Consider the following 23951-nt stretch of genomic DNA (forward strand, 5'->3'; position numbering starts at 1 on the left):
GGAAACAGATCTCGCTCAATGTTCTGATTTTTCACCTGATTTAGCGGCCTTATGTTCCGAGGCATGTAATTCTTTCCAATTGTGGTGCAAAGCTGGGTAATTGGTACTCAAAAGGCACATAATGGAGTTGGACCTAAATGAAGTGATAATTTTAGTTGTAGCTCATTAGTTTCCACAACTAGTCTGTGTCTAGCTTCATGGTGCTCTTCATTTCTGTTACTTGTTTAAGAGTCTTTCTTGTATTCAAACTCACTACTATTGGTTCAGCCTACTTCTCTTTCCACAAATCTCTCCACCATTGCCAAGCCTATTAGGTACCTCTGTAAGCTTGAATATTGAGGTAGCGAGGCTGAGGTCCCAAAAAGACCAGCAACTACCTGATTATAACACAAACTGGATGGCCATAGTCCATACCACCTTAAACAATCAGTTGGACCAACTTTCTTGAAAATATGAAATAAAGAGAGCCCCGGAGTAACCAAAAAAAGACTCATGCAACAGTAACTGGGCTACAGCTAGAACTAGAATTTCCACTGGATGAAACTTGAAAGTACAAAACTTAGGAAGAGTAAGAGAGGGTCAATTTGATGTTTTGAAATATTATTTACTAATTTTACAATGATGAATGGAAAAACCCCTAGACATTGCGATATTCACCTTCTGTCCCAAATTGTTAGATTGAACCTAACAAGCGGAAAGACAAAATTGAAAACAAATTAAAGTTAAAAGGATTGAAAAACTGTTGGATTGAGCATAACAAGCGGAAAGACAAAATTGAAAAAAAATTAAAGTCAGAGGATTGAAATAAATAAATAAATAAAACGTAAAAGACTAAATTGAAAACAATTTATAATTTATTCAAGTTTTAAAATTGTTGGGCTGGACTGAAATGGAATCCATTTGATTCAATTCGTCAGTTTCAGCCAGCAATCCTAATGCGTATTTATGAACTTCATAATCAATACTCTCCCACAGATAACTCAACATTGGTCACAACTATTTTTTCATCTACCATTTAAACATGGACATTGGTGTCCTAATACTGGATATCATAGTTGTCAAAACGTTAATTGTATCGTGAATCAATTTTTTATTTTTTATTTGTATCGTGTATGATATCATAAGATATACAAATACCTAATTAAATTTGTAAAAAGATTATAGATATACACTGGTTGTTATACATAACGTCTCCCAACATTCAAATGCAAGGAAAATTACAAACCTACGCTTCCAGTTTCTGCATAAATAATCAATTTACTAGGCAGGACAACAATAGCAGCAACTAATTTTTTATACCCTTCCTCCAATTTCTCTTAAACTCTATGCAAACTCACCATATTCTGTGAGTTCCAAAACCAGGTCATATCACATCCTTAATTTCATGTAATGGGATATAAGCAGCAAGAAATAGCTAGCCAAACCAAACAAGCTACCGGTAGCAAAACCTGCAATGGAAGCTTCCCTGGCAAATTCCAAACAGTAATATATATAACATAGGAAGCATAGCAGGTGCAAACATTAAATCTGTACTGTTTTCAATGAACTGAACAAAATCCTCAAATCTCAAACAATTAACCACATCAGCCTAAGTAGCACAAATCTCTCTCTTACATCTATCCAACATTATCCATGAGATGACATATGGAAGAATATGTCTCAAACAAAGGTGAATGTTCAGAAGTATGGACTGTAACGCATTGGCATTCTGAATCTTGGAACCTTCCTGCATCATAAATATTTTTGATGATTTACTCAAACGATTTCAGGAAGTGCAGTCAAATACCAAATCTAGGAAAACATAGGGAGCAGGAGAAAACGACCAAGAGGAGGCAATCATCAAGAAGCATACCCATATCCATAAGGGGAGAATACAAAGGGCGCAGGTATAAAGGGGCTTCTGGATCGCATATTGGGGTTCGGTCGACGAGCACGATATAGTTTCATCCCAGGTACATTGGTCCGTTTAGCAGTCACCTGCAAACACATTAAAAAGGTTCACATGGTTGAAAAAATAAATAAAGAGAGTATGGAACTTGCACCTGTAAAGGTTAAAAATCAAACACAAATCAGAACTGAAGCTCCAAAATCAGAATAATAATAACAGAGACCCTAAGGTAGTGCACCACCCATTTGTGTATAATGGTGATATTTTGTTGTAATTTAGACCGTTCATTAGGTTAAGCATCTCTTTACTAGAAAAATAGTTATTTTTCTAGAAAAATAACTTTTGAGTGAAAATTATCCTAATCCTTATTTGTACTTAAGAAATTTAACACAAAAAGAGTTATTTTTTGATGGGGCAGATGGAAAACTGCTGCTTTCACCTTTAATTGACGTCCACGTAGTTGAGATTCATTCAGCTGGAGAGCCAATTCAACAGCCTCTACTTCGAGGAACTCCACATAAGCATAACCCTTTGGTTGGCCATACTTGTCAGTCCGAATAGTGACTCTGTTCACTGTACCACATGTCTGGAAATGCTGTTGTACTTCTTCAGGAGTACAGGAGTAATCCACCTGCAAACCCAGTTTGAGCCCAAAAGAACAATTTTGAAAAAGAACCAAGCAAAGAAAACAGAACAACCAAATAATACGCCTAATAGATCAATTTAGTGTTACAACTTACCTACAAGACAAACAGTGAAAACCACCTGTTACTAGTACAACCAACTACTTAACTTATTTGAGCAGAAAAACTACTTTTAACTCTCCATTACATCAGATAAACTTCCTCCTCTCACAAGAATGGGTGGAGGATGAGATTGTGGATTCAAAACCCATTTTGTGCACATGTGACTTACTAATAATAATAATAAAAAAGATGCATTAATCTGATTCAGAAAATGTCCAATTCTGATGGGGTTTGAGAGATACCCTGTCCAATTTCCACCATCCCCCTCCCCTATTTGTCTAGAAAAGAGCTAAGAAAATAAAATAAAATTTACAATTCTGGCTTACAGGGTTCATGCAGCCAGAGTGGTCTGGCTCTCAAATTGAGGTAACAAGCATGTTCTTTACCAGCGTTATTTTTAAAATAAGACGTAAATGGTTATAATTAAGCCTCAATCCCACCCCTCCATCGATGTCCTTACACTTTTTGCTTGATTCAGTTGGATGAGTTTCCCACACCAATTTTCTATGAAATTGATTTAGGCTGAAAATTAGACATAGCATAGGTATAAAACAAACCACATACATTGCACCAAATAGGCCGTTCTTAGGAAACCTTAGATTTTCCACCAAAATATAAAAGATAGACAAAGATAGCTACCACCATATCAAAGGAAGAAAAGCAAAATTGGGGAATCTTGATCACAATTAACATTTAATGTTTTGGGTTAATTGAACATTTTACCTAAATATTTAAAGCTACGATGGGCCTAAAGTTTCTCATAGAATTTCTGATAACAGTTACATCAGATGATGACGAACAAAATCTAATATAGAATTCCCATGCCAAAACTACATGCACATGATTTGTAAGGTCTCTGGACAAAACTTTAATGTAAACATTTGTCCCTCAAAAAAGGATGTAAAATCTAAGTATTTTGAGCCAAAATTTAATACAACTTTGTAGGTTCAAGCCTCAAGGTCCTTGACACCAAGATAATGTGCTCAAAACAATGCCAAAAAATATAAATTAACTGCCCATGGAACTTCTAGAAATCAACAGGATAATTATTGACTGTTTGACATATATTAACTTTTTTTTGCTTTCATGTTTGATATATATCAACCTTTTTTTTGATAGGTTGTTTGATATATATCAACTTGTTTGGTTATTTTAGTGATCTTCTTTTCAGTAGTAAAAAGAAAAGCAAATAATAAAATTGGAAAGATATAGAGATCCCAATTTATTCCAAGGGAGGGGGAAAAAAAAGGAGATCCAAGACCCCTCACCATCGATAGAAAAACACCTAAACATTCCTCGAGCAAAATTCACCACCAAAAGCAGCAGCTGGCATTGCAAATAAGGCAGATATACCCAAGCCTACTCCTTAGTCTTCAAGGCACATTTCACCTCACAACTGCTTGAGTCTGGGTTAGGAATCTTGAACAATATCTGTTCCTCTGACCATCCCAGCCCAAGTAGCAGTGTTTACAGCAACAAAAGTGATTATAATCCAGTGCTTTTTTTTTCTTTTTTTAATATTTATCTCCTCCTTTCCAAATGGCAATTGGTGAGATGCTTTTTTCACTTTTTTTTTTCTCTTTCCCTCCTTTTCATTACTTTTATCTTCTCAAATTTTACTTTCGGGAACCCTCAAATTTTTTTTTTTTTTTTTTCATAAAAATTTTAACAACACTCATTATTGTTTTTTTTTCCTGCATTCCTATATTTCTTTTTTGTTCTCGTTCTTTTTTCCCCCCTTTTCTCTTTCTGTTGAATTTCATTAATTATTTTCTTTTCCTAGCCCAGCTGTATTTCATCAGAAATACTTCGAACCCCAGCACCAGTTAATCAGAAAACTTGAAGAATGAAGCCTGACCTGCGATTTTAGTCAAACACAAAGTCAAAGCAAGATACTGAAACTTAGAAAATCCTAATCGCACGTTCACACGCATATCTCAACTCAGAATAATCAACAAGAACATGAAAAATCACGCCCATCTAGTCAAATGGATTAAGTTCACTAAATATAGTACGATTTCAGAACTCTTCAAGGATGGGAGTAGCTAAGGGCCTGTTTGGGTAAGGAATTTCCGTCACTCAATTTCCATCACTCATCACTCATCACTCATCACTCATTTTTTTACACTCATTTGGCAACATTATTTTTATTTTCATCACTCAATTTTTTCACACTATTCATGGACCCCACACCTGTCAGCCAGTACAGTAATTTTTTTTTTTTTTTTTTTTTAGCACCCAACTCACCGAAGCTAATATATATAATAAAAAAAAAAAAAAAAAAAAAAAAAAAAAAAACAACGCCAACCCAGAAACCGAACAGCCAACCAGGAAAAGGAAAAGAAAAAGAAAAAAAAAAAAAGAAAAACGCCATCCCAGAAAAAAAAAAAAAAAAAAAAAAAAAAAAAAAAAAAAAACTGAACGGCCAACCCAGGAAAAGAAAAAAAAAAAAAAAAAAAAAAGTCAAAAGGTGGTCAAAAGTTGCGGCTGTGGGTCCCTCATGTGTGTTTATTTACGGAAATGCCATTGAGTTATGAGTTATGGAAACTGAAAACAACATTTTGTTGTTTTCAGTTTCCATAACTCATAACTCAAAAATCAGAGAATTGAGTGATGGAAACAGAGTTATGGAAACAGAGTTATCGTTTGGCCAAACAACCTTTTTACTATGGGTCCCACCATTTTTGAGTTATGAGTTATGGAAACAGAGAATTGAGTTATCAAAAAACTCAATCCAAACGGCCCCTAAATAACTCTAAATTGATAATTTTCTTAGCAGCCAAATACAACTGCACAAGCATGGAAAACGCAAACAACATGAGAAGGCCAGTCTAGGATCTCAATCAAACTCACAAGATGACCATAATATCCAAAACAAAAAGGAACAATTACAAGAAACTCCAGGGCTGAAGCACGAGTCCTTTCTTGAGGGGAAAACAACCAATGGATACGTTGTTATCCAAGTTGAGGGAATGAAAAAAGATAGAGGAAGACCAAAAATCACATTGGTAGAAGTAATAAAAAAGGGCACGTCAATTAAGTGAGTAACGGAGAATATAACTTTAGATAGAGAAAAATGGAGGCAAAGAATACATATGACTGACCCTAACTAATATATTAAGGATCCATAGACGACTAAAAAATTTTGGGACTAAGGCTTTGTTTGTTTTTGTTGTTGTTAAATAAGATGTGATCCAATAGCAAGAATCATTGGAACCAAAACCAGACATTTAAGAAAGTATTACTAACGCTGTTCAGATTTTGTACATCTAAAACAATTGACGGATCCGCTAATCCCCTATGGCATTTAAAAATTTTCAAAATATTGTTCAATTTTACTGTTTCAATCCAACATTTTAGGGCCTGTTTGATTCCTGTTAATAGGAACAGTAAGAGGGATGAAGAGGGGAAGGGAAAGGGAAAGGAGTGCGCCTATTCCTCCTAGGTTGAAAAGGGGAGGATTGGAAGGAGAGCCATAACCTTGTAGTCAAAATGTCAATTATGTTGAGCATAATGACAAATAGAGCATGTTTCTGGTTTTTGTTTCCAGTTTAGGACAAACAGAACCACTGAAAACATGTTTTATTTTTCTTCTTGCTCTCCGTAACAATTTTCAAAATCTGTTTTCTAAACGCATATACAAATAGGCCTTATTCTCCTTTTAACTTGCTTATATGAAAGTTGAATGTTAAAGTAGAATCAAGAATAAAACATTTAGATATTTTTCCCTCACTCTTATAAACTTACTCAAGCACAACTCCATGCAGAGTGTAAGCATGTAGTGCACACCCTATTTCAAAATAAGAGTACCAGCATATTCCGAAAAGGTTAATCTAGCTGCATTTGGTGTTTGAGCAGGAACTCTACCTGGCTTTAAATTTAAATTATTAAACTTTGAAAAACTTCCATTTTAGTTCCAGCAATATACTTTCTTAATGTATAGTCCTATTTTTTAAAATTTTCTAATATGAAGAATAGTTTTTCTTTTCAGGATTCCATTTTTATGCTACTTGGAAGGAACTCAATTCTACAAAGCCAAACAACACATTATATAAAAAAAAAGGGTACTTACATTGCCAACAAACACTGATCGAGAATCCACTTCCTCTCGATTTGCCTGTGATGCAGCTGCACTAGCAGGATCTAATTGCACAAAGATATATTAAAAAACATAAATATATATATTTTTTTTTATTAAAAAAAAGGGGAAGAGGAAGAACCAAAAAAGCAAGAAATGTACAGAGATATGTGTGACTGTAGTCATCATCATCATCATCATCATCAATATAAAGTGATACAGCCATCCATTTACACCAATGAACTCAATGCCTCTATCTCAACTGGCATTTTCTCCCCTTATAAGTTATAGCCTTATAGGTGGAGGGATGCATGTGTATCTTACCATTAAAACTAAATAGCCATCCTTTTTTTTTTCCCCTCTCTAAAATGAGGTTTTAAATTTCTTAGCTTATCCACAAAATATTTGTTTTCATTAAACACAAAAAAATCCCCCTAACATTATGACCAAATACACTACACTTTTGCGGGGTTTAACAGATGTGGTTGCAGCAACATATCGCTCGAGCAAAAGGCACATGCCATAGCACATCTCTTAAAGGTGTTGCTCTACATATTTCATTTTTTGGATAAAGAATTAGCTCAGATAATGAAAATTGATAAAAATAAGGATATTGGGGCTCCAAAAGGCTATCACCCTCAGAACCCATGATTCAAATTGAAACCATTACACCAATCTCTGGTATATGCTCCGACCCATATAATGATACTACTTCAATCTTTAACATTTTATTTTATAATTTGTCAATAAGAATTACCATGACTACCTTTTATTTTATACAATTAAAAGTATTCCAAGTACTCTTTAATCTTTGTCTTCGTAACGCATCATCCTAATCACTTTGTTTAGTTTCATCACACAGAAAAAAGGATTCTCTATGTCCGCAGGATGCATCGAGACACTCACGGCACATGGGATACCACCTATATCACACATGTACCCTATCCAAGATTTTTAGGGGGAATAAAAGGTTAAGAGATATAGATGACATAAAATCCTGTTGATATTATTGAGAAATGAGAAACCCAGAGATGCGAATAAACACAGGATTCAACCATAAAAGTTTTGCCATCAGTTCCCCAAAAGTATGCAAGTAGTTCTTAGGCAAATTGGGCAGCATGTTTGACAAGAAAAATATGAAAAGAAAAGAAAAGGGAGGAGTAGTCAGTAAAAGGAATCCAAAAAAATGACAACAGCAATCTGCAGATAAAAATGAATTCAAAACCACAAGCTTCTGCCTTTGCTCCAGTGGCCTTACTTCCTAAAATTGATGACTTAACCTACCTCTCATAGCCAATACACCATCTTAAACATAGTGGGACTAGTTTTCAACTTTTATTTTAATTTATTTCATCTTTTTTAGATAAGAGTGGACTGTTTCCACATTGCACTATATCTTAAGCCTCCCAAAGCTCCCATTCCAGCTAAAGTAACATTTTGTCTATGGTAAATTTCATAAAAATGTACGTGTCACAAGGGCATCTTGCCTTCAGAGTTCCGATTACAAGTTCAAATTGTTCATTTATTATTTTCTGCTAGGTCAATGACATCTCCATCTGAGACACCTAAGCTACAATGAAGATATACATTGTACTTGGAAGTCAGCAATGCTTTGGGTCAAACAATTTTCTATTTTCAGTGAACTTTCAATAACATTTAACTGCAGATGCACATGTATTAAGTATTAACCAAAAGTACCATTAGAATAATTGCCTTATAATATTGAATAAATGTAACAAAGAAGAAGCATTTTGTTTCTAGATATAGACATAAGAAAAATTACTATCTAAAAGCAAATTAGCCATAAGCTTACCTGTTTTAAGGTAGGTGAGCCACCTAATTAGATGCTTAGTAAAAGGGGAAAAAATAATAAACTAAAATAAACCAATCTATTGACTTATACTATAAGATGAAGGATAGATGTTCATACAGAAAGCAAAGTTTTTGAAGCTTGCCCAATGTGGATGGAATCTGTCCGTTTAAATTGTTCAAGTAAAGATCCAAGCTCACCAAGTCTGTCAAATTCCCAAGCTCCTCAGGGATTGGTCCAGTTATGTTATTACTATAAAGTTCCCTGCCACAACAAGATCATTTAAAGGTCTGTGCAAGAAAAAAGAAAAAAGAAAAAGAAATCTATATAGCACATTCCATGTTTATTGCAAAAGATTGCAAAATGAGTCAAATTTAACATTCATAAACTTTGCTTCAGCAACATATAGAACAATGGCCAGAACCAATAAACCATTTCCTAGATTAGATGGCAAAAAGAAACTATAAGACACATACATAAGTTGAATATTGAAAGATATAATCCACAATAGGATGTATAAAAGACATACACCAAAAGCTATCAATTAAGACTAAAAAGAAAAATGTGCAATGGCAGCCATCCAATCATATAATGACCTTAACAACAAAAGCTTCAAGTCTGAAATTGATTTCACACACCGTTCAACTCTTTGAGCATTTCATTGTCTCCAAAATTCACCACATAAGACATAGAGGAATTGCATTCCAGTGAATTGTTACTCATGTTATTCAAGAAAATCAACAAAAGAAAAACAGGATAAAACATGAAATATAATCCATCATATTCGTACATGTTTGTGTCTAACAATGTGTTCTTACATGGTTCATTAAAATATTATATCAGTTGGTGCTCCACCCAACTTCTTCCACTATATAACAGCAAAAATGGGAGGTCCAAACGGTGGGAGGGGCGGGTGGCAGCAGTCTTTCGGGACTCATCACAAAGTAAATAATCAAGAACCTAAAGAATACATTCCAATTAAGAGAGATGGGAGGTAGGAAGTTCTTTCAGTTAGAATCGAAATCATTCAAAATAGTTTTAGAAGAACGCACAAGAAGATATGGGCTTTGGATTATCAAATGGGGCAAAGGATTTATGAGCAAAAGGCTCTGAGGGAACAAGGGAGCAATTTGTTCTGCTCAACGTTATCAAGTTTAAATGCATCACGACCCTACCAAAGATTCCTCAAAAAATTTGAGGGAATCATGCAAAGCTTTTGTGTTCTAGAGATGTTATAGCAAATGAAGCCAGTTTTTATATGTGGCAGAGTATGGAAGGAATGACAGTCATGGTGAAGAAATCATACCAGATAGATGATACTTTTAGGGGTGGAAAGGATTTTTTTTAAGTGATAAACGAGTTAGTGGAGATCTAACCACACCCCAACAATATGAGTTTAAACAACCAAACTTCACCTGAAATGCACGACAACCATAAACACACTTTGAGACTTTGCCCATCACCATGGACAAGACTTTGGTTGCAGAACCAGCAGTTGGGGACATTTAATACAAACAAAAAAACACAGATCAGATGATGCAAGTATGACAAGGTGTCTGATTACGTCATGATGACATGGAAGACCACTCCACTAGGGCATGATGATGTGGCTGAAATATGCTACTCAAGGAAAGGCTTTCATTTTAGACATGATTAAATAATATGGCACATGGAAAATGTAGTAGAAGTTAATTCGAAATGTGACCAATTAATTTAGACATGTGAGATAAATGATATATAAGCTAAGTGCTGGCTATAACTTGTGATTTCTTTCAGCATGTGACTTTGTTTTACACGTGCTAACTACTTATTATACAACATAAGCTAGTAACAGCTGGCTTTAAAAATGAACTGCATCAAAGGCGATGCAGAAAGAAATGGAAGATCTCAATACAAGGAAAATTCTAGTTTTTCACAGTATATACCTTCAAAGATGGATCATGAAGAAGCTCACTCAAAGGATTTGGCAAGTACATAGGCGCACGCCTTATGAGGTATGGAAAATAAACCTAGTTTAATTGTAGCCATTGAGGCATATTGAAGTAAAGGGACACAAAAGAAGTTCTTAGAAGAAGAGTCCAAAACCGACCTTCAAGGGTCATAAAGAACTGAAAAATATGTCATGCTCAGTAAAATGAATATAAAAGTTCAAAAACAAGCAGTGATAAAAGTGACAGGGCATTACTCTCAACTCCGAGAATTTGAATATCATTTTTTGGAACATAGGAACTGAATGATGGAGAAAAAAGGTTGTGAATGAGAAATTTAATCAAGCTATGGAAGACTACATTGTTTGTTTGCAGGAAATGAAATCAAAACTCATCACAAGAGGTATGCTAAGAATTTTATGAGGATGTTAACAAGTAGACTGGTTGTATTTAGGTTTTTGTGGAACAAGAGAGTAGTAGCGAAAATTGATGAAGCAGTGGGAAATTTCTTAGTGTTATGCAAATAGAGGGTGTGGGAAACCAATTCAAATGGGCTTTTTACTAGATTTTATGGTTCAAATTATGATAGTGATAGAAAGCTTTTTTGGGATTCATTACCAAGGATGTAACTAGTTGGTGGGAGGTGTGTGTGTGTGTAAGTAGAGACTTTAATGTCATTTGCTATCCGAGTGAGGGACTGGGTGGAGATGGGTTTTCACCAGTCAAGACCTCTCTAATTCGATATGTCTGCATGGATTGTTGGAAATTTCTATGGACAGGGTAGTTTCACCTAGTCCAATAATTGAGAGAACCAATCAATGTGCAAAATTGATCAATTATTGTTTTCGCTATATTTGGAGGATCAATATCTTAATGTGGTCTAATGGAGGCTCCCTCATTTGCTTTCCAACCATTTTTCCTATTCTTTTGGACTGAAGAGATATTCAAAGCAGTAAAACCCCTTTAGATTTGAAGAGATCTTGTTAAAAGTATAAGGATTTATGGAAAAAATTAAAACATAGTAGGAATACAATCATTTACAAGGCCTCCAAGTTACATTTTGGCCAATAAACTTAGAGATCTAAATATGGACTTGAAGAAATGGAATGAGGAGGTTGGCAAGGTGGAAATGACATTGAATGATTTGTAATACGAGGTTCATGATCTAAATGTAACGTAGAAAAATATGTCCATATCATTTGAAAAGAAATCAAAGGAGGACAGAGCAAAAACAAAACTGGAAAGGCCTACATTTATGGAAGAGATTAATTGGAGACAAAATTTAAGAGCATTATGATTGAGGGCAGGAGACACAAACGCCAATTTCTTCCATGGTCTTGCCAACTCCCACCAATGGAACAATTCTATAGGTGCCCATTCAATAGATGCAGAAGTGACATGAAATCAAGAAGTCTCTTATCCATCCAAAAACACACACCAAAAAAAAATCATTAACAATATAACGTATAGATTTACAAACAATTATATTATGTAAATGGCGTTAAACATCCTTTGCTGGATGGATTATGGTTTTGAGCTATCAATGAAGATGAAACCAGCTGGCTGAAAATAACTTTGAAGAAGTTTTTAATGTGATGAGAATTATGAATGGAGACAAAGCTCCAAGTCCAAAGTCTCCAGACTGCTTGGCTTTCTTTCAAACTTGTTAGGACATAGTCAAAGATGACATCATACTTTGATACCATGATAAATTGGAGCTAGGTTGAAACAGGGTTCAATCTTAGGACCACCGACCGCCTGCTTTGATACCATGAAAAATTACAAATTGTCCCAAAAACCCCTTTGCCTTTTTATAGTTTTCTTTCTTAATGCATGCATACTTATCCACCAAAAGAAAAAAAAAAATCAAGAAAAATATAGATGGAACCCATTAGAATTTGGCTTCTTGAAACTTTTAAGTGTGTATGTACTTAATCAAATACTTTGTACAACAATAAACTATTCATTCCAAAAAAGGAATAAAACTCTATGTTTATGTCAAAACTCAATAACAAGCTTGTTCATAGCATCATACGTCATGAAAATCACAAAAATGGAAATGATGCAATTCACGGTCTTCAAGTTAATAAGAGGAAAAACTATTAGAAAAAAAAAAGGCTTTTAATTCTAATTTTTAAAAACTTTATCTTTCTTTTTTCTTTTCTTTTTTGATGGGTAGATAGGGGGAGGACATAGGTGGGGTTCAAACTAGTTATCTTTTAACATGAAACAAATAGTTAATATCATCATTTGAACAAAATACAGTCAAACAACTTGCCCTGCATGTGAAGATGACTTACAAATATTGCAGATTTAAAAGCTGACCAAGTTGTGGAACCAGTTGACCAGAAAGATTTGCATTTCCAAGATCACTGGGTGAAAAGATAATAGGCATCATATTTATAATAGTTAAAGTAAAGTGTAACTACAAGTCCAAGTAGCATGTCAAATAAATAAATCTTACACTCATGTCACACTATTTTCGCTATCGCATGTTACGTGGAACCATGTGCAGGGATTCACAAGGGTAGGATCCCAACTTTGCAGAACATTGTTTGGATCAGCTAAATTGGTCTTCAATGAATTCAAAGCATCGCCTCTGTTATACAAATGAGGCGCAATCATTAGGTGCAAACATCAATTAAAGAATAGTAATTTAAGTTAACAATGTTTTTTTGATAAGGAAATAAATTGAATTAAAATAAATAAATAAACCACAAGGATGCCTGAGTATACGGGCAGTATACAACAGGCAGCTCAAAAATAAAACAAAGACAAAAACATCAAAAAGGGGGAAAAAAATCAGCAACTAATGAGAAGGCATGGATGCCAAGAAATCAAAAAACCCATCCACGGAGAATGAGGGAGTCGGTGAGGTCCTAGTCCATTCACACAGGGACTTCAGGAGAAGATGCTTCAATTTAACCACACTGATTCCACGAAAGTAACAATGTTAATGTGCAAGCTTCAATTCCATACCAAAATGAATCAACCTCTCTCGTCATCAGAAACTGCCAGTACTCACAATCTTCTAGTGAGATGCCATCCAGTTAAAATCACAGTTTTTAACAGTACCAGTACCAGGAAAAGGAAAACAGGCTCAACTTAAGTGACTTTCCCATATACAACAACCAAGACCAAGTTGCTCAAGTGAGGCAGTGCAGTAAGTGCATAATGAATCAAACCCTATTACACAACTCCACACTGTACAAATACTAAGTAAACAGTCCCACACAACCATTGAATTTCAAATCCTATTACTCCTTATACCACAACAAAAAAATGACACACAAGACAAAAGCAAAGAATAAACCTTTTTTCAAATAGTTACAATATGCTGCTGACCCGCAACTTGAACCCTTTCTCCCCTAGACCCCCAAGCACCCTATGCATGTGGAGGCACCAATTAAGGTACAAACCTCTTGGCAAAGCAAAGAATAAACCATTAGTACGATCCTTCAATTTGGCAATTAAAACATTACAAGAGCTATGGTAACTAGGGATCAACATAGGTTGCTAAGCTTTCTTTTATATTTTTGTTATGGGTACAACTTAGGTACTTTAGAGTTTAGAGATTCCTCAATTTTGTATTGTATTTAATTATCCTTGAAAACAATAACACTGATTGTATTTTATTGATCAATACAACCTACAACCAGCTGTTTGAATTTAATTTGAGAACCAACTGTACTACAACTGCAACTAAGAAATTGTACTTAAGTTACCTTATTTTTACCCTTTTGTTATTCCCCAAAATGAGTAGATTTGGCAACTAAAAAAGAAATAAATAAAAAAGTGAAAACCAGTGACACTCAAATTCCTTGAAAAACTCGGAATTTTAATTAAACATCGCAGCAAAGCAAATTTCCAAATACAGCAATTCGAAATTCCAACTTACAGCTAAAATTACAAGAACATAAAAAAAGAAAAGAAGAGCGAGAAAGAATCACTAACCTTCGGCATTAGCAGAAACCTTTGATACAAAACCAAGCGAAACCAAAGCCACCAACCGCTCCATTAATAATAATAATTCCATATATCCTTAAATAGAATTCATGAGTTGTTATTACAAAGTCCCTGAACCACTTCTGGGTTCAAAATTCTCGAACCCCGTTGACCGATCGTTTTGCTTGTTGATAATTGGTGAAGAAACAAAGAAGAAAATGCATGCAGCAACAGAGAGAGAGTGAGAGAGAGAGTCAAATACTCAGACAAACCATTGTTATTAATACCGTTTCGGATCCGCTTCGGTTTGTCCATTGGAATGAAATATTTCATTACCAGCCGATTTCGGCGTACCGTTCCAGGATGTTTCGGAGGTCTTAAAAAATAATTTATATATATTCTTGTAGAATATAAAATTGTCAATTCTAATAAATAAATAACTAAATATCAAATAATACAAATCATTTAGTCTTAACTCTTAAGTCTTAAACATCAATAACTTGAATTATAACATCAATTTAACATCACATAATAAGAAGATTACAAGACAATAACTAAATATCAAATAATACAAGATTTACTCCTCCTCCTCATCATCATCCATGAGAGAAGGATCAAATTCATCATCAAAAGAACTCCCAAAATAACTCCCAAATAAAATTTTTTTTTTTAAAAAAAAAAAGTTAATAATAGGCCAAATCCGGTACCGGCCGAAATTTGCATCTCGGCTGGAATTGGTTGGAATGGACCGAAACGGGCCGAAATTTGACCCGAGGTGGAACGTGGGGTATTCCGGTACCAGTTTGCATACCGATACGAAAAATTTCGGCCGATCCGATCGGAACGGAACAGAATTAATAACAATGAGACAAACAAAGAACTAAATACTAAAATAATTTAGACAGAGAACTGAGAATTTTCAAACATACAGTTCAACAAAAGCAGGTAAAGAAAAGAGGTGGGCTGGGCTTACAAGTCAATGTCTTTTATTTATTTATTATTATTATTTTTATGGTGATATTTATTTTTGGTGTATTGTGATGGGTTTGGTATCATTTATTAAGGAGCATGTTGCTTTTTCAAGCTGTCACATGATACAGAACATCTTTCATGGCTTACCATGGTTTCAATCTTAGAAAACAATCAGGTGGTACATGAACTTGCTTAAATTAAGTCATCTATTATATGTATTTTGTTGCAGTTTGTTCAAAGCCTTTTGTACTCTGCCTAATCTTTTGAAGTTTGTGCATATCTTGTTGATTTTTTTCCCTTGGTCACTTCTTGCATAAAATTAAAGTTTAATTTTGTGGTTAGAAGCTTTAGATTTATTTTCTTTATGTGGTGCTCATTACAAGGAAAAAAAAAAAAATTAATTCTAGCTATTAAATCAATTCTTAAAGTTTACCCTAATGCTTTGACAATATTTTAGATAGACACAAATTTTAATTTTTATTATAAACTTTTTTATATATGCATTGCGAGGTCCTAGAAAACATATCACAGATGGGGCACATCAATGAAGATGCAAAGATGGTTGTAACAAGTTTGATAGATTGAAGCTTTCAACACACATTCTTGCATAGTATTCACAATACTTGGATTGTTTTAGGGCTTAATTAAAAGATATAATAGATTGTATTGCCCATATTGTTAACTAGGAAGCTACTGCATTTGTTTTAACGGTCTACTATTCTCTTTGTAGTTTAAGTTTTATTCTCTATTGCTTAGCATATTGTATCTCTTTGTAGTTAAAGCTTTTATCATCCCTTTGAAAAAACTTTTTTTGGTGAACTAGATAGCAAATATCATACTAAGCAGGTTTTTTTTTTTTTTTGTGCTACTTATTTTGTTTTGTTAATAATTACACAAAGAGGTTGAAATCAAATAATAGAGATTATTGTTCACAAGCCAAAAATGACCTACTATTGAAAGGTATAACTTCTCAATTCTCATCATATCTCAATGCTATATTTTCAATTGTGGATGAAAACTTATTACCAATGTCTTAACTCTTAGTTTTTCTCAACCAAAAAAAAACTTGAAGTTTATATCTATACACACACACACACACACACACACATCCTCTTTGTTTATTATAATTTTTTGGTAGGGTGAAAGTTACTCAAGTTTTGGTGTCTTCTCCCATGCTTTCAAGGAAAATTATTAGGTACTCCCGAAATATCATAAATGCGTAATTCTTCTTCTCACATAAATGATGGGTCCCACCATGAATTTAATTAGTGGGACCCATCATTTACAAGAAAGGAAGGAGTACTCATTTATAGTATTCTTGGAGTACACAATAATTTCCCAACATTCAAGGACAAAAATTAAATTTTCATGTAAGTCTCTCTACTTCAAATTCTTAAATGTTTATTAATTTAAATTGTTCTTAATTATTGAATTAATGTTTTTACTTAAATATGCTTTCAATCATTTTTTGGATAGTTTTTAATTACTAAATTTAAGGTTTTTCCATTTAAATATTACTTGAGCCTTAAATTTTAGGTATCTCCGTTCATATTAGTTACAAGCTATCTACCATCTTTCATTAAATTATTATATATATATATATGATATATGATATATATGCCTTTTACAATACATTAGTGTGGGGCCCGGCCCAAAATAATGGGCTAGTCTAACTACAGGCCCGTCCGAGAAGCATCCTGTCTAAGGAGAAGTCACAGATAAAGCATTATTCAAGCCCAATTGCAATAAAAGAAACCTATCCGAGGAGCAACTCCTCCTCGGACATTACGAAGTCCGGACGAATAGCTCGCCCCAACCATTGCATTTCATCCTCCCATCACATAAAAAGAATAAAACCCAAAATATCTCATGGAAAGTTGCCACCACCACATTAAATGTGCCACAACCACCCTCTTGGCCGCATTAATGAGGAAAAGACCCCTGAACAGTGCTACCTTGGCCACTGTAACTCACAAGGGAGTGATAGGAGTGTCTGATGGAACAGGTGCTCAAGTGGAGGCTTAGATTATCAACAAGTGTAAGGTTGAGATAAGAAGGAGAGAGCCATATAATATAGTGGAGTCCCTCAAAGAAGGGGACGAAGGGATGTATTCGGAACTGAAGAAATAAAATCTTCTGTTAGATATCCATCTGTGTGTTCTTGTTCCTGCAACAATATTGTCCATGCATCAGACCGAGTAAGCTCATTGAGGCTAAGTTCTTTGACCCATCCTCTACAAATATTTATTGTGGGTTGCGCCTTGGGCCAATACCTGATCAGGAGGGTTTGGGCCAGGAAAATCGTGTAACCACAATTGGCGCCGTCTGTGGGAAGAACTAGGGCATCAGCTAGCACAACGGTCGAGCATGGCAGAACTAGGTCCACACCAGGAGAATCCTCACCAGGCTAACTCCCAACAGACACAACCCGCCGAGTCCCAGAGGCAAAATAACCCCGCCAACCCAGGCGGAAGGGAGAATCGTGAGGGAAGTGTGCATACTATCCGAACGAGCCAGAGTCACACTCAGATAGGTAGTCACGTGTCCCAGAGGCGAAATAGTCATCAGGCCATGCAGCGAGAGATAGATGACCTGAAAAGGAAGTTACGACGTGTGCAGCGAAAACGAGCTCCCTCTGACTCAGACGAGTCTTCTAATGCGGAGGATGCGAGTTACTGACGGAGGTTGAGGACCCCCCCAAGTGAAACCTTTTCCTACGAAAGGGAACCGCGCCCTGTACGGAAGTATGAGAGCCCGTCCAGCAAGGGTTCGGGGAACGATGCTATGAAGAGGGCATTGGACCAGGTTTCAAGGTCACCCTTCAAGGACAGAATTGAAGGGGCTAAGCTGCCTCGACGCTTCAACCAACCGGCGTTCGCCATATATAACGGCCGAGCAGACCCGGTAGAGCATGTGAGTTAGTTTAATCAAAAAATGGCAATCTACTCGCAAAATGAAGCCCTTATATGCAAAATCTTCCCATCCAGCTTAGGATCAATGGCGATAAGGTGGTTTAACGGCCTGAAGACAAACTCCATAGGCTTATACAAGCAGCTCACTCAGGATTTCTGCTCCCGCTTTATCACCAACACCAGAGTCCCCAGACCTCTCAGTTCGCTATTGTCCTTATCCATGCACGAAGGAGAGACCCTGAAAGCGTACTTGGATAGATATTGGGAGGTGTATAACGACCTAGATGACAACCATGATGCTGTTGCTATCAGCACGTTCAAAAGCGATCTCCCCACCGAGCATGGCTTAAGGAAGTCCCTCACTGGTAAACCAGTTGCCAACGTTCATCAGTTGAGGGATAGGATTGACAAGTACAAAAGGGTGGAAGAAGATCAGCTGTAAGGAAGGGGAAAGGAGAAGGTCATTCCCCCCAAAGCAAATGATTTTAGATCGGAACGGTATAACCCTAGCCAGCTGAGGAGGGATTTTTCGCGACAGGCTGGACAGAGCAACCCGCAGACAGTGAATGCCGTATTCAGGGAGCCAGTACAACAGGTGCTGGAGAAAGTAAGGAACGAGCCCTATTTCAGGTGGCCAGGAAAGATGGCTGGAGACCCTTCCAAACGTAACCATAACCTGTACTGCCACTATCATCAGGACCATGGGCATACCACTGAGGATTGCAGAAATCTATGGAATCACTTAGATCAGTTGGTCCGAGAAGGGAAGTTGCGTCACCTTCTGCACTCCTCGAGCGGCCATCCCGGTCAAGCAGTACAAGAGTCTCGAAAGGATGTGTCCTTAAGACCCCCCACCGGAACGATACATGTCATCCTCGCCACACCAGGAAGAACTGGGCCACCCCTCCCCAGGGTACTAGCTGTTGATCGGCTCCTCTCCGGGGACAGGCAAAGGGAACCCAAAAGGTCAAAAAAGGGAAGCTCCTTGATACTAGGATTCTCGGACGAGGATAAGAGATGAACTATTTAACCTCACGACGATGCCTTGGTGGTTACGTTAAGAATCGGGGGCTTCGATGTAAAAAGGGTGTTAGTAGACTCGAGAAGTGCGGTAGAGATAATGTACCCTGATCTATACAAGGGGCTGAACTTGAAGCCGAAAGATTTGGCAGCTTATAATTCCCCCCTTCTCAGCTTCGAAGGGAGGATTGTTACGCCAAAGGGGCAGATCCGACTACCCATACAGACTGGGTCGGAGGTGGTGGAGGTGAATTTTATCGTGGCTGACGCTTACTCACCCTACACCGCAATAGTTGCTAGGCCATGGATCCACGCCCTAGAAGCCGTAACCTCCACACTTCACCAAAAAGTAAAATACCCATCCAAAGGACAAGTAGAAGAGATCCGAGGAGATCAGGCCGTGGCCAGGAAGTGTATGGTGGCCGCCATTTTACATCGGCCCCATGCCGAGTCCTCGGCCCCAGAGAGCTTATAGCAACCAGCCACCTCGGCAAGGCAAGGCGATGGGCTGGCCGAGGAGATAAGGTGTGAAAGTTTAGATAAGATCGCTGTCAACGACGACCCGGAGAAGTTTTTTCAGGTCGGCTCTGAGTTGCCTTCTCAAGAAAAAGAGGAACTGGTCAAATTTCTCAGAGGCAATGTCGATGTGTTTGCATGGGACACCTACGACGCCCCAGGAGTTGATCCTAGCCTTATTTGTCACCACCTGAACGTCAACCCCTCTTCAACTCCGAAGAAGCAGCCACCCCGACGCCCTTCAAAGGAACATGCTAGTGCCGTAAGAGACAAAGTGGCAAAACTGAAAAGAGCAGGGGCTATTAAAGAGGTCTTTTACCTCGAATAGTTGGCAAACACGGTGGTGGTGAGGAAGAAGACAGGGAAGTGGAGGGTCTGCGTGGACTTCACGGACCTGAACAAGGCGTGCCCAAAGGACCCATTCCCCTACCCCGAATCGACTGATTGGTGGATGCGACCGTGGGACACCCTCGAATGAGTTTCCTGGACGCCTTCCAGGGCTATCATCAGATACCCCTTGCGCTAGAAGACCAAGAGAAAACGGTTTTCATAACTCCCATCGGAAATTATCACTATAAGGTGATGCCGTTTGGGCTGAAGAACGCAGGCTCAACTTACCAAAGGATGATGACCCGGATGTTCGAGCCACAACTGGGCAAGATCATTGACGTTTACATAGACGATATGGTTGTGAAGAGTAAAAGGGTGTCTGAGCACGTGAAAGACCTCGAAGTAATCTTCGCCATCTTGAGGGAGCACCGGTTGCGATTGAATGCTTCCAAATGTTCATTCGGGGTTGGATCTGGGAAATTTTTAGGGTACATGGTGACCCACAGGGGAATAGAAGTAAGCCCCGACCAAATCAAAGCAATTAACAGCCTACAGGCTCCTCGGAACCCGAAGGAAGTGCAGAAGCTCACTGGTATGATTGCAGCATTAAACCGGTTCATATCGCGATCAGCGGATCGATGCCGACCTTTTTACCTTCTAATAAACAAGTGGAAAGGGTTTGAATGGTCGGAGAATTGTGCTCGGGCTTTCCAGCAGCTTAAGGACTACCTGTCCCGACCACCAATTATGTCCAGCCCTGAGGCAGACGAGGTGCTGTTTGCGTACGTCGCTGAAGCTCCCCATGCTGTAAGCTTGGTACTGATACGGGATGATAATGGGGTGCAACGACCGGTTTACTATGTGAGCAAATCATTACATGAGGCCGAGGTGCAATACCTACCTTTAGAAAAGGCATTTCTGGCGATAGTGCATACCACCCGGAAGCTTCCTCATTACTTTCAGGCGCATATGGTCATCGTTCTAACTCAGCTTCCCCTTCGAGTAGTGCTACGAAGCGCTGACTACATAGGAAGGATCGCCATGTGGAGCGCACTTTTGGGGGCCTTCGATATTAAATATATGCCCAGATCCTCCATCAAAGGTCAGGTCCTCGCAGACTTGGTAGCGGAGTTTGCTGAACCCACAATAGAAATAATAACCGAGAAAAAAGACATGGATGGAAAATCAGTTAGTGCAATTTCAGCAGGGGGAACCCTGCATTGGAGGGTCTACGTGGACGGGGCGGCCAACCAGAGAGGATCTGGAGTTGGGATAGTTTTAATATCACCGGACGGTGCTGCCATTGAAAAATCACTGAGGCTCGGGTTCTCGACTACGAACAATGAAGCTGAATATGAAGCCTTACTTCAAGAGATGACGATGGTTCAAAGATTGGGCGGAAAAGTAATAGAAGCATTTTCGGACTCCAGGTTGGTCGTCGGACAAGTGATGGGTGAGCTGGAAGCCAGAGATGCTAGGATGCAAGAGTATCTAGGACAAGTCAAACGCCTACAGACGAGTTTTGAGTCCTTCAATCTGACGCACATTTCCAGAAGTGCAAACACCCATGCAGACTCACTGGCCACTCTCGCCACGTCCTCGGCACATAATCTGCCATGAATGATCCTTGTTGAAGATCTAGCCCAGGCAAGTCCCATCAGAAGGAATCCGGCCCAAGTCCATCAGATCAGAAAGAGTTCCAGCTGGATGGACCCCATAAAGAACTTCCTCCAAAACGACATCTTACCGGAAGAAAAATTAGAGGCCGAGAAGATACGCAGGAATGCCCCTCGGTTCTGGCTATCAGAGGACCACAAACTGTATCGGCGCTCCTACTCTGGACCGTACCTACTCTGCATACATCCAGAAGAGTCCGAATCTCTACTTGAAGAGTTGCACGAGGGAATTTGTGGAAGTTACACCGGAGGAAGGTCGCTGGCGCACAGGGCACTCACCCAAGGATACTGGTGACCGAACATGCAAAGAGAGGCCCAAGAATACGCTAAGAAGTGCGATCAGTGCTAAAAATTTGCCCCAAATATCCACCAACCCGGAGGGGTCCTCAACCCCCTCTCTAGCCCATGGCCGTTCGCACAATGGGGCCTCGATATTGTCGGACCTTTCCCCAAAGCTGCGGGGAACAAGTGATACATAATAGTTGGAACTGATTACTTCACTAAATGGGTGGAGGCTGAACCTTTGGGCAACATTAGGGACGTGGATGCTCAGAAATTCATCTGGAAGAACATCATCACCCGCTTCGGAACTCCACGTACACTCATTTCCGACAATGGTCTTCAGTTCGACAGTAAGAACTTTAGGGAGTATTGCCGCGAGTTTGGAATCATTAACCGATATTCCACCCCCGCCTACCCCCAAGGAAATGGGCAAGTCGAGGCCGTGAACAAGGTCATAGTGAACGGATTGAGGAAAAGACTGGATGAGGCAAAGGGGAGGTGGGTAGAAGAGCTCCCGCACGTCTTATGGACCTATCGGACAACGCCGCGACGGTCGACCGGTGAGACCCCCTTTTCGTTGACTTATGGGGCTGAGGCCGTGCTCCCTATCAAGAGCAACTTTCCCACACTGAGGTCTAACTTGTTTACCCCAAACGGTAACGACGAGTTATTGGAGAGAAGTCTAGACCTAGCCGAGGAAAGAAGGGAAAAAGCAACGATCCATATGGCCTATTATCACCAGAAGCTGAGACAGGGGTATGATGCCAATGTTAAACTGCGACCTCTAGGTCCGGGTGATCTCGTGATGAGGAAGATTCTCGGCAGCGCAAAAAACCCCTCTTGGGGCAAGCTGGGGCCCAGTTGGGAAGGACCATACCGTGTCACGTCCGTGGCCGGGATAGGCGCTTACTATCTAGAAGATTTGGATGAAAAAATTGTACCTCGCCCATGGAATGTAAATAACCTCAGAAGATATTATTATTAATGAAAATGGCTTAGCCCATATTTTGTTTCGTGATTATCCTCTGCCTACCTGTCTATGGCAACTATTCATAGTTTTAAACAGAACCTAAGTCCTGCATGACTCTTCGGACCACAGACTTAGTGGAAATTATTACTCATGACAATTTCTACAAGTTTTAAACAGAACCTAAGTCCTGCATGGCTCCTCGGACCACAGACTTAGGGGAAATTATTACTTATGGCAACTATTCATAGTTTTAAACAGAACCTAAGTCTTGCATGGCTCTTCGGACCACAGACTTAGGGGAAATTATTACTCATGACAATTTCTATAAGTTTTAAACAGAACCTAAGTCCTGCATGGCTCCTCGGACCACAGACTTAGGGGAAATTATTACTTATGGCTACTATTCATAGTTTTAAACAGAACCTAAATCCTGCATGACTCTTCGGACCACAGACTTAGGGGAAATTATTACTCATGACAATTTCTACAAGTTTTAAACAGAACCTAAGTCCTGCATGGCTCTTCGGACCACAGACTTAGGGGAAATTATTACTTATGGAAACTATTCGTAGTTTTAAACAGAACCTAAGTCCTGCATGGCTCCTCGGACCACAGACTTAGGGGAAATTATTACTTATGGCAGTTATTCATAGTTTTAAACAGAACCTAAGTCCTGCATGGCTTCTCGGACCACAGACTTAGGGGAAATTATTACTAATGGCAACTATTCATAGTTTTAAACAGAACCTAAGTCCTGCATGGCTCTTCGGACCACAGACTTAGGGGAAATTATTACTCATGACAATTTCTACAAGTTTTAAACAGAACCTAAGTCCTGCATGGCTCCTCGGACCACAGACTTAGGGGAAATTATTACT

The 23951-nt window shown here is 38.3% G+C and overlaps 1 protein-coding gene and 1 long non-coding RNA gene across 3 annotated transcripts; both read right to left on the reverse strand.

The window, feature by feature from the left end:
- Window positions 1–1162: 1162 nt before the first annotated feature.
- On the reverse strand, window positions 1163–4234 carry LOC115968785 (polyadenylate-binding protein 2-like). Its single transcript, XM_031088284.1, has 4 exons — window positions 3903–4234; window positions 2328–2519; window positions 1853–1977; window positions 1163–1726 (listed from the first exon to the last, which is right to left on the reverse strand). The coding sequence occupies exons 1-4, from the start codon at window positions 3903–3905 to the stop codon at window positions 1678–1680; spliced, it is 369 nt and encodes a 122-aa protein (XP_030944144.1). The 5' UTR covers window positions 3906–4234; the 3' UTR covers window positions 1163–1677.
- A 108-nt stretch (window positions 4235–4342) lies between these two features.
- On the reverse strand, window positions 4343–14666 carry LOC115968786. 2 transcript variants are annotated; one of them, XR_004086796.1, is made up of 6 exons: window positions 14405–14666; window positions 12915–13049; window positions 12751–12822; window positions 8643–8786; window positions 6707–6777; window positions 4343–4492 (listed from the first exon to the last, which is right to left on the reverse strand). It is a non-coding gene; the product is annotated as an uncharacterized LOC115968786 (long non-coding RNA). The 2 variants fall into 2 exon arrangements; XR_004086797.1 differs by lacking the exon at window positions 14405–14666 and adding an exon at window positions 13764–14048.
- Window positions 14667–23951: the final 9285 nt, after the last annotated feature.

This window comes from Quercus lobata, chromosome 11, assembly GCF_001633185.2.
Source record: "Quercus lobata isolate SW786 chromosome 11, ValleyOak3.0 Primary Assembly, whole genome shotgun sequence".
Taxonomy (NCBI): Eukaryota; Viridiplantae; Streptophyta; class Magnoliopsida; order Fagales; family Fagaceae; genus Quercus; species Quercus lobata.

Coding starts and splice junctions, on each gene's coding strand:
- LOC115968785 (XM_031088284.1), bottom strand. Junction 1,978..2,327: donor TACGTGGACGTCAATTAAAG/GTGAAAGCAGCA, acceptor ATGTGTTTGCAG/GTGACTGCTAAACGGACCAA. Junction 1,727..1,852: donor TTCTCCCCTTATGGATATGG/GTATGCTTCTTG, acceptor TTTATGATGCAG/GAAGGTTCCAAGATTCAGAA.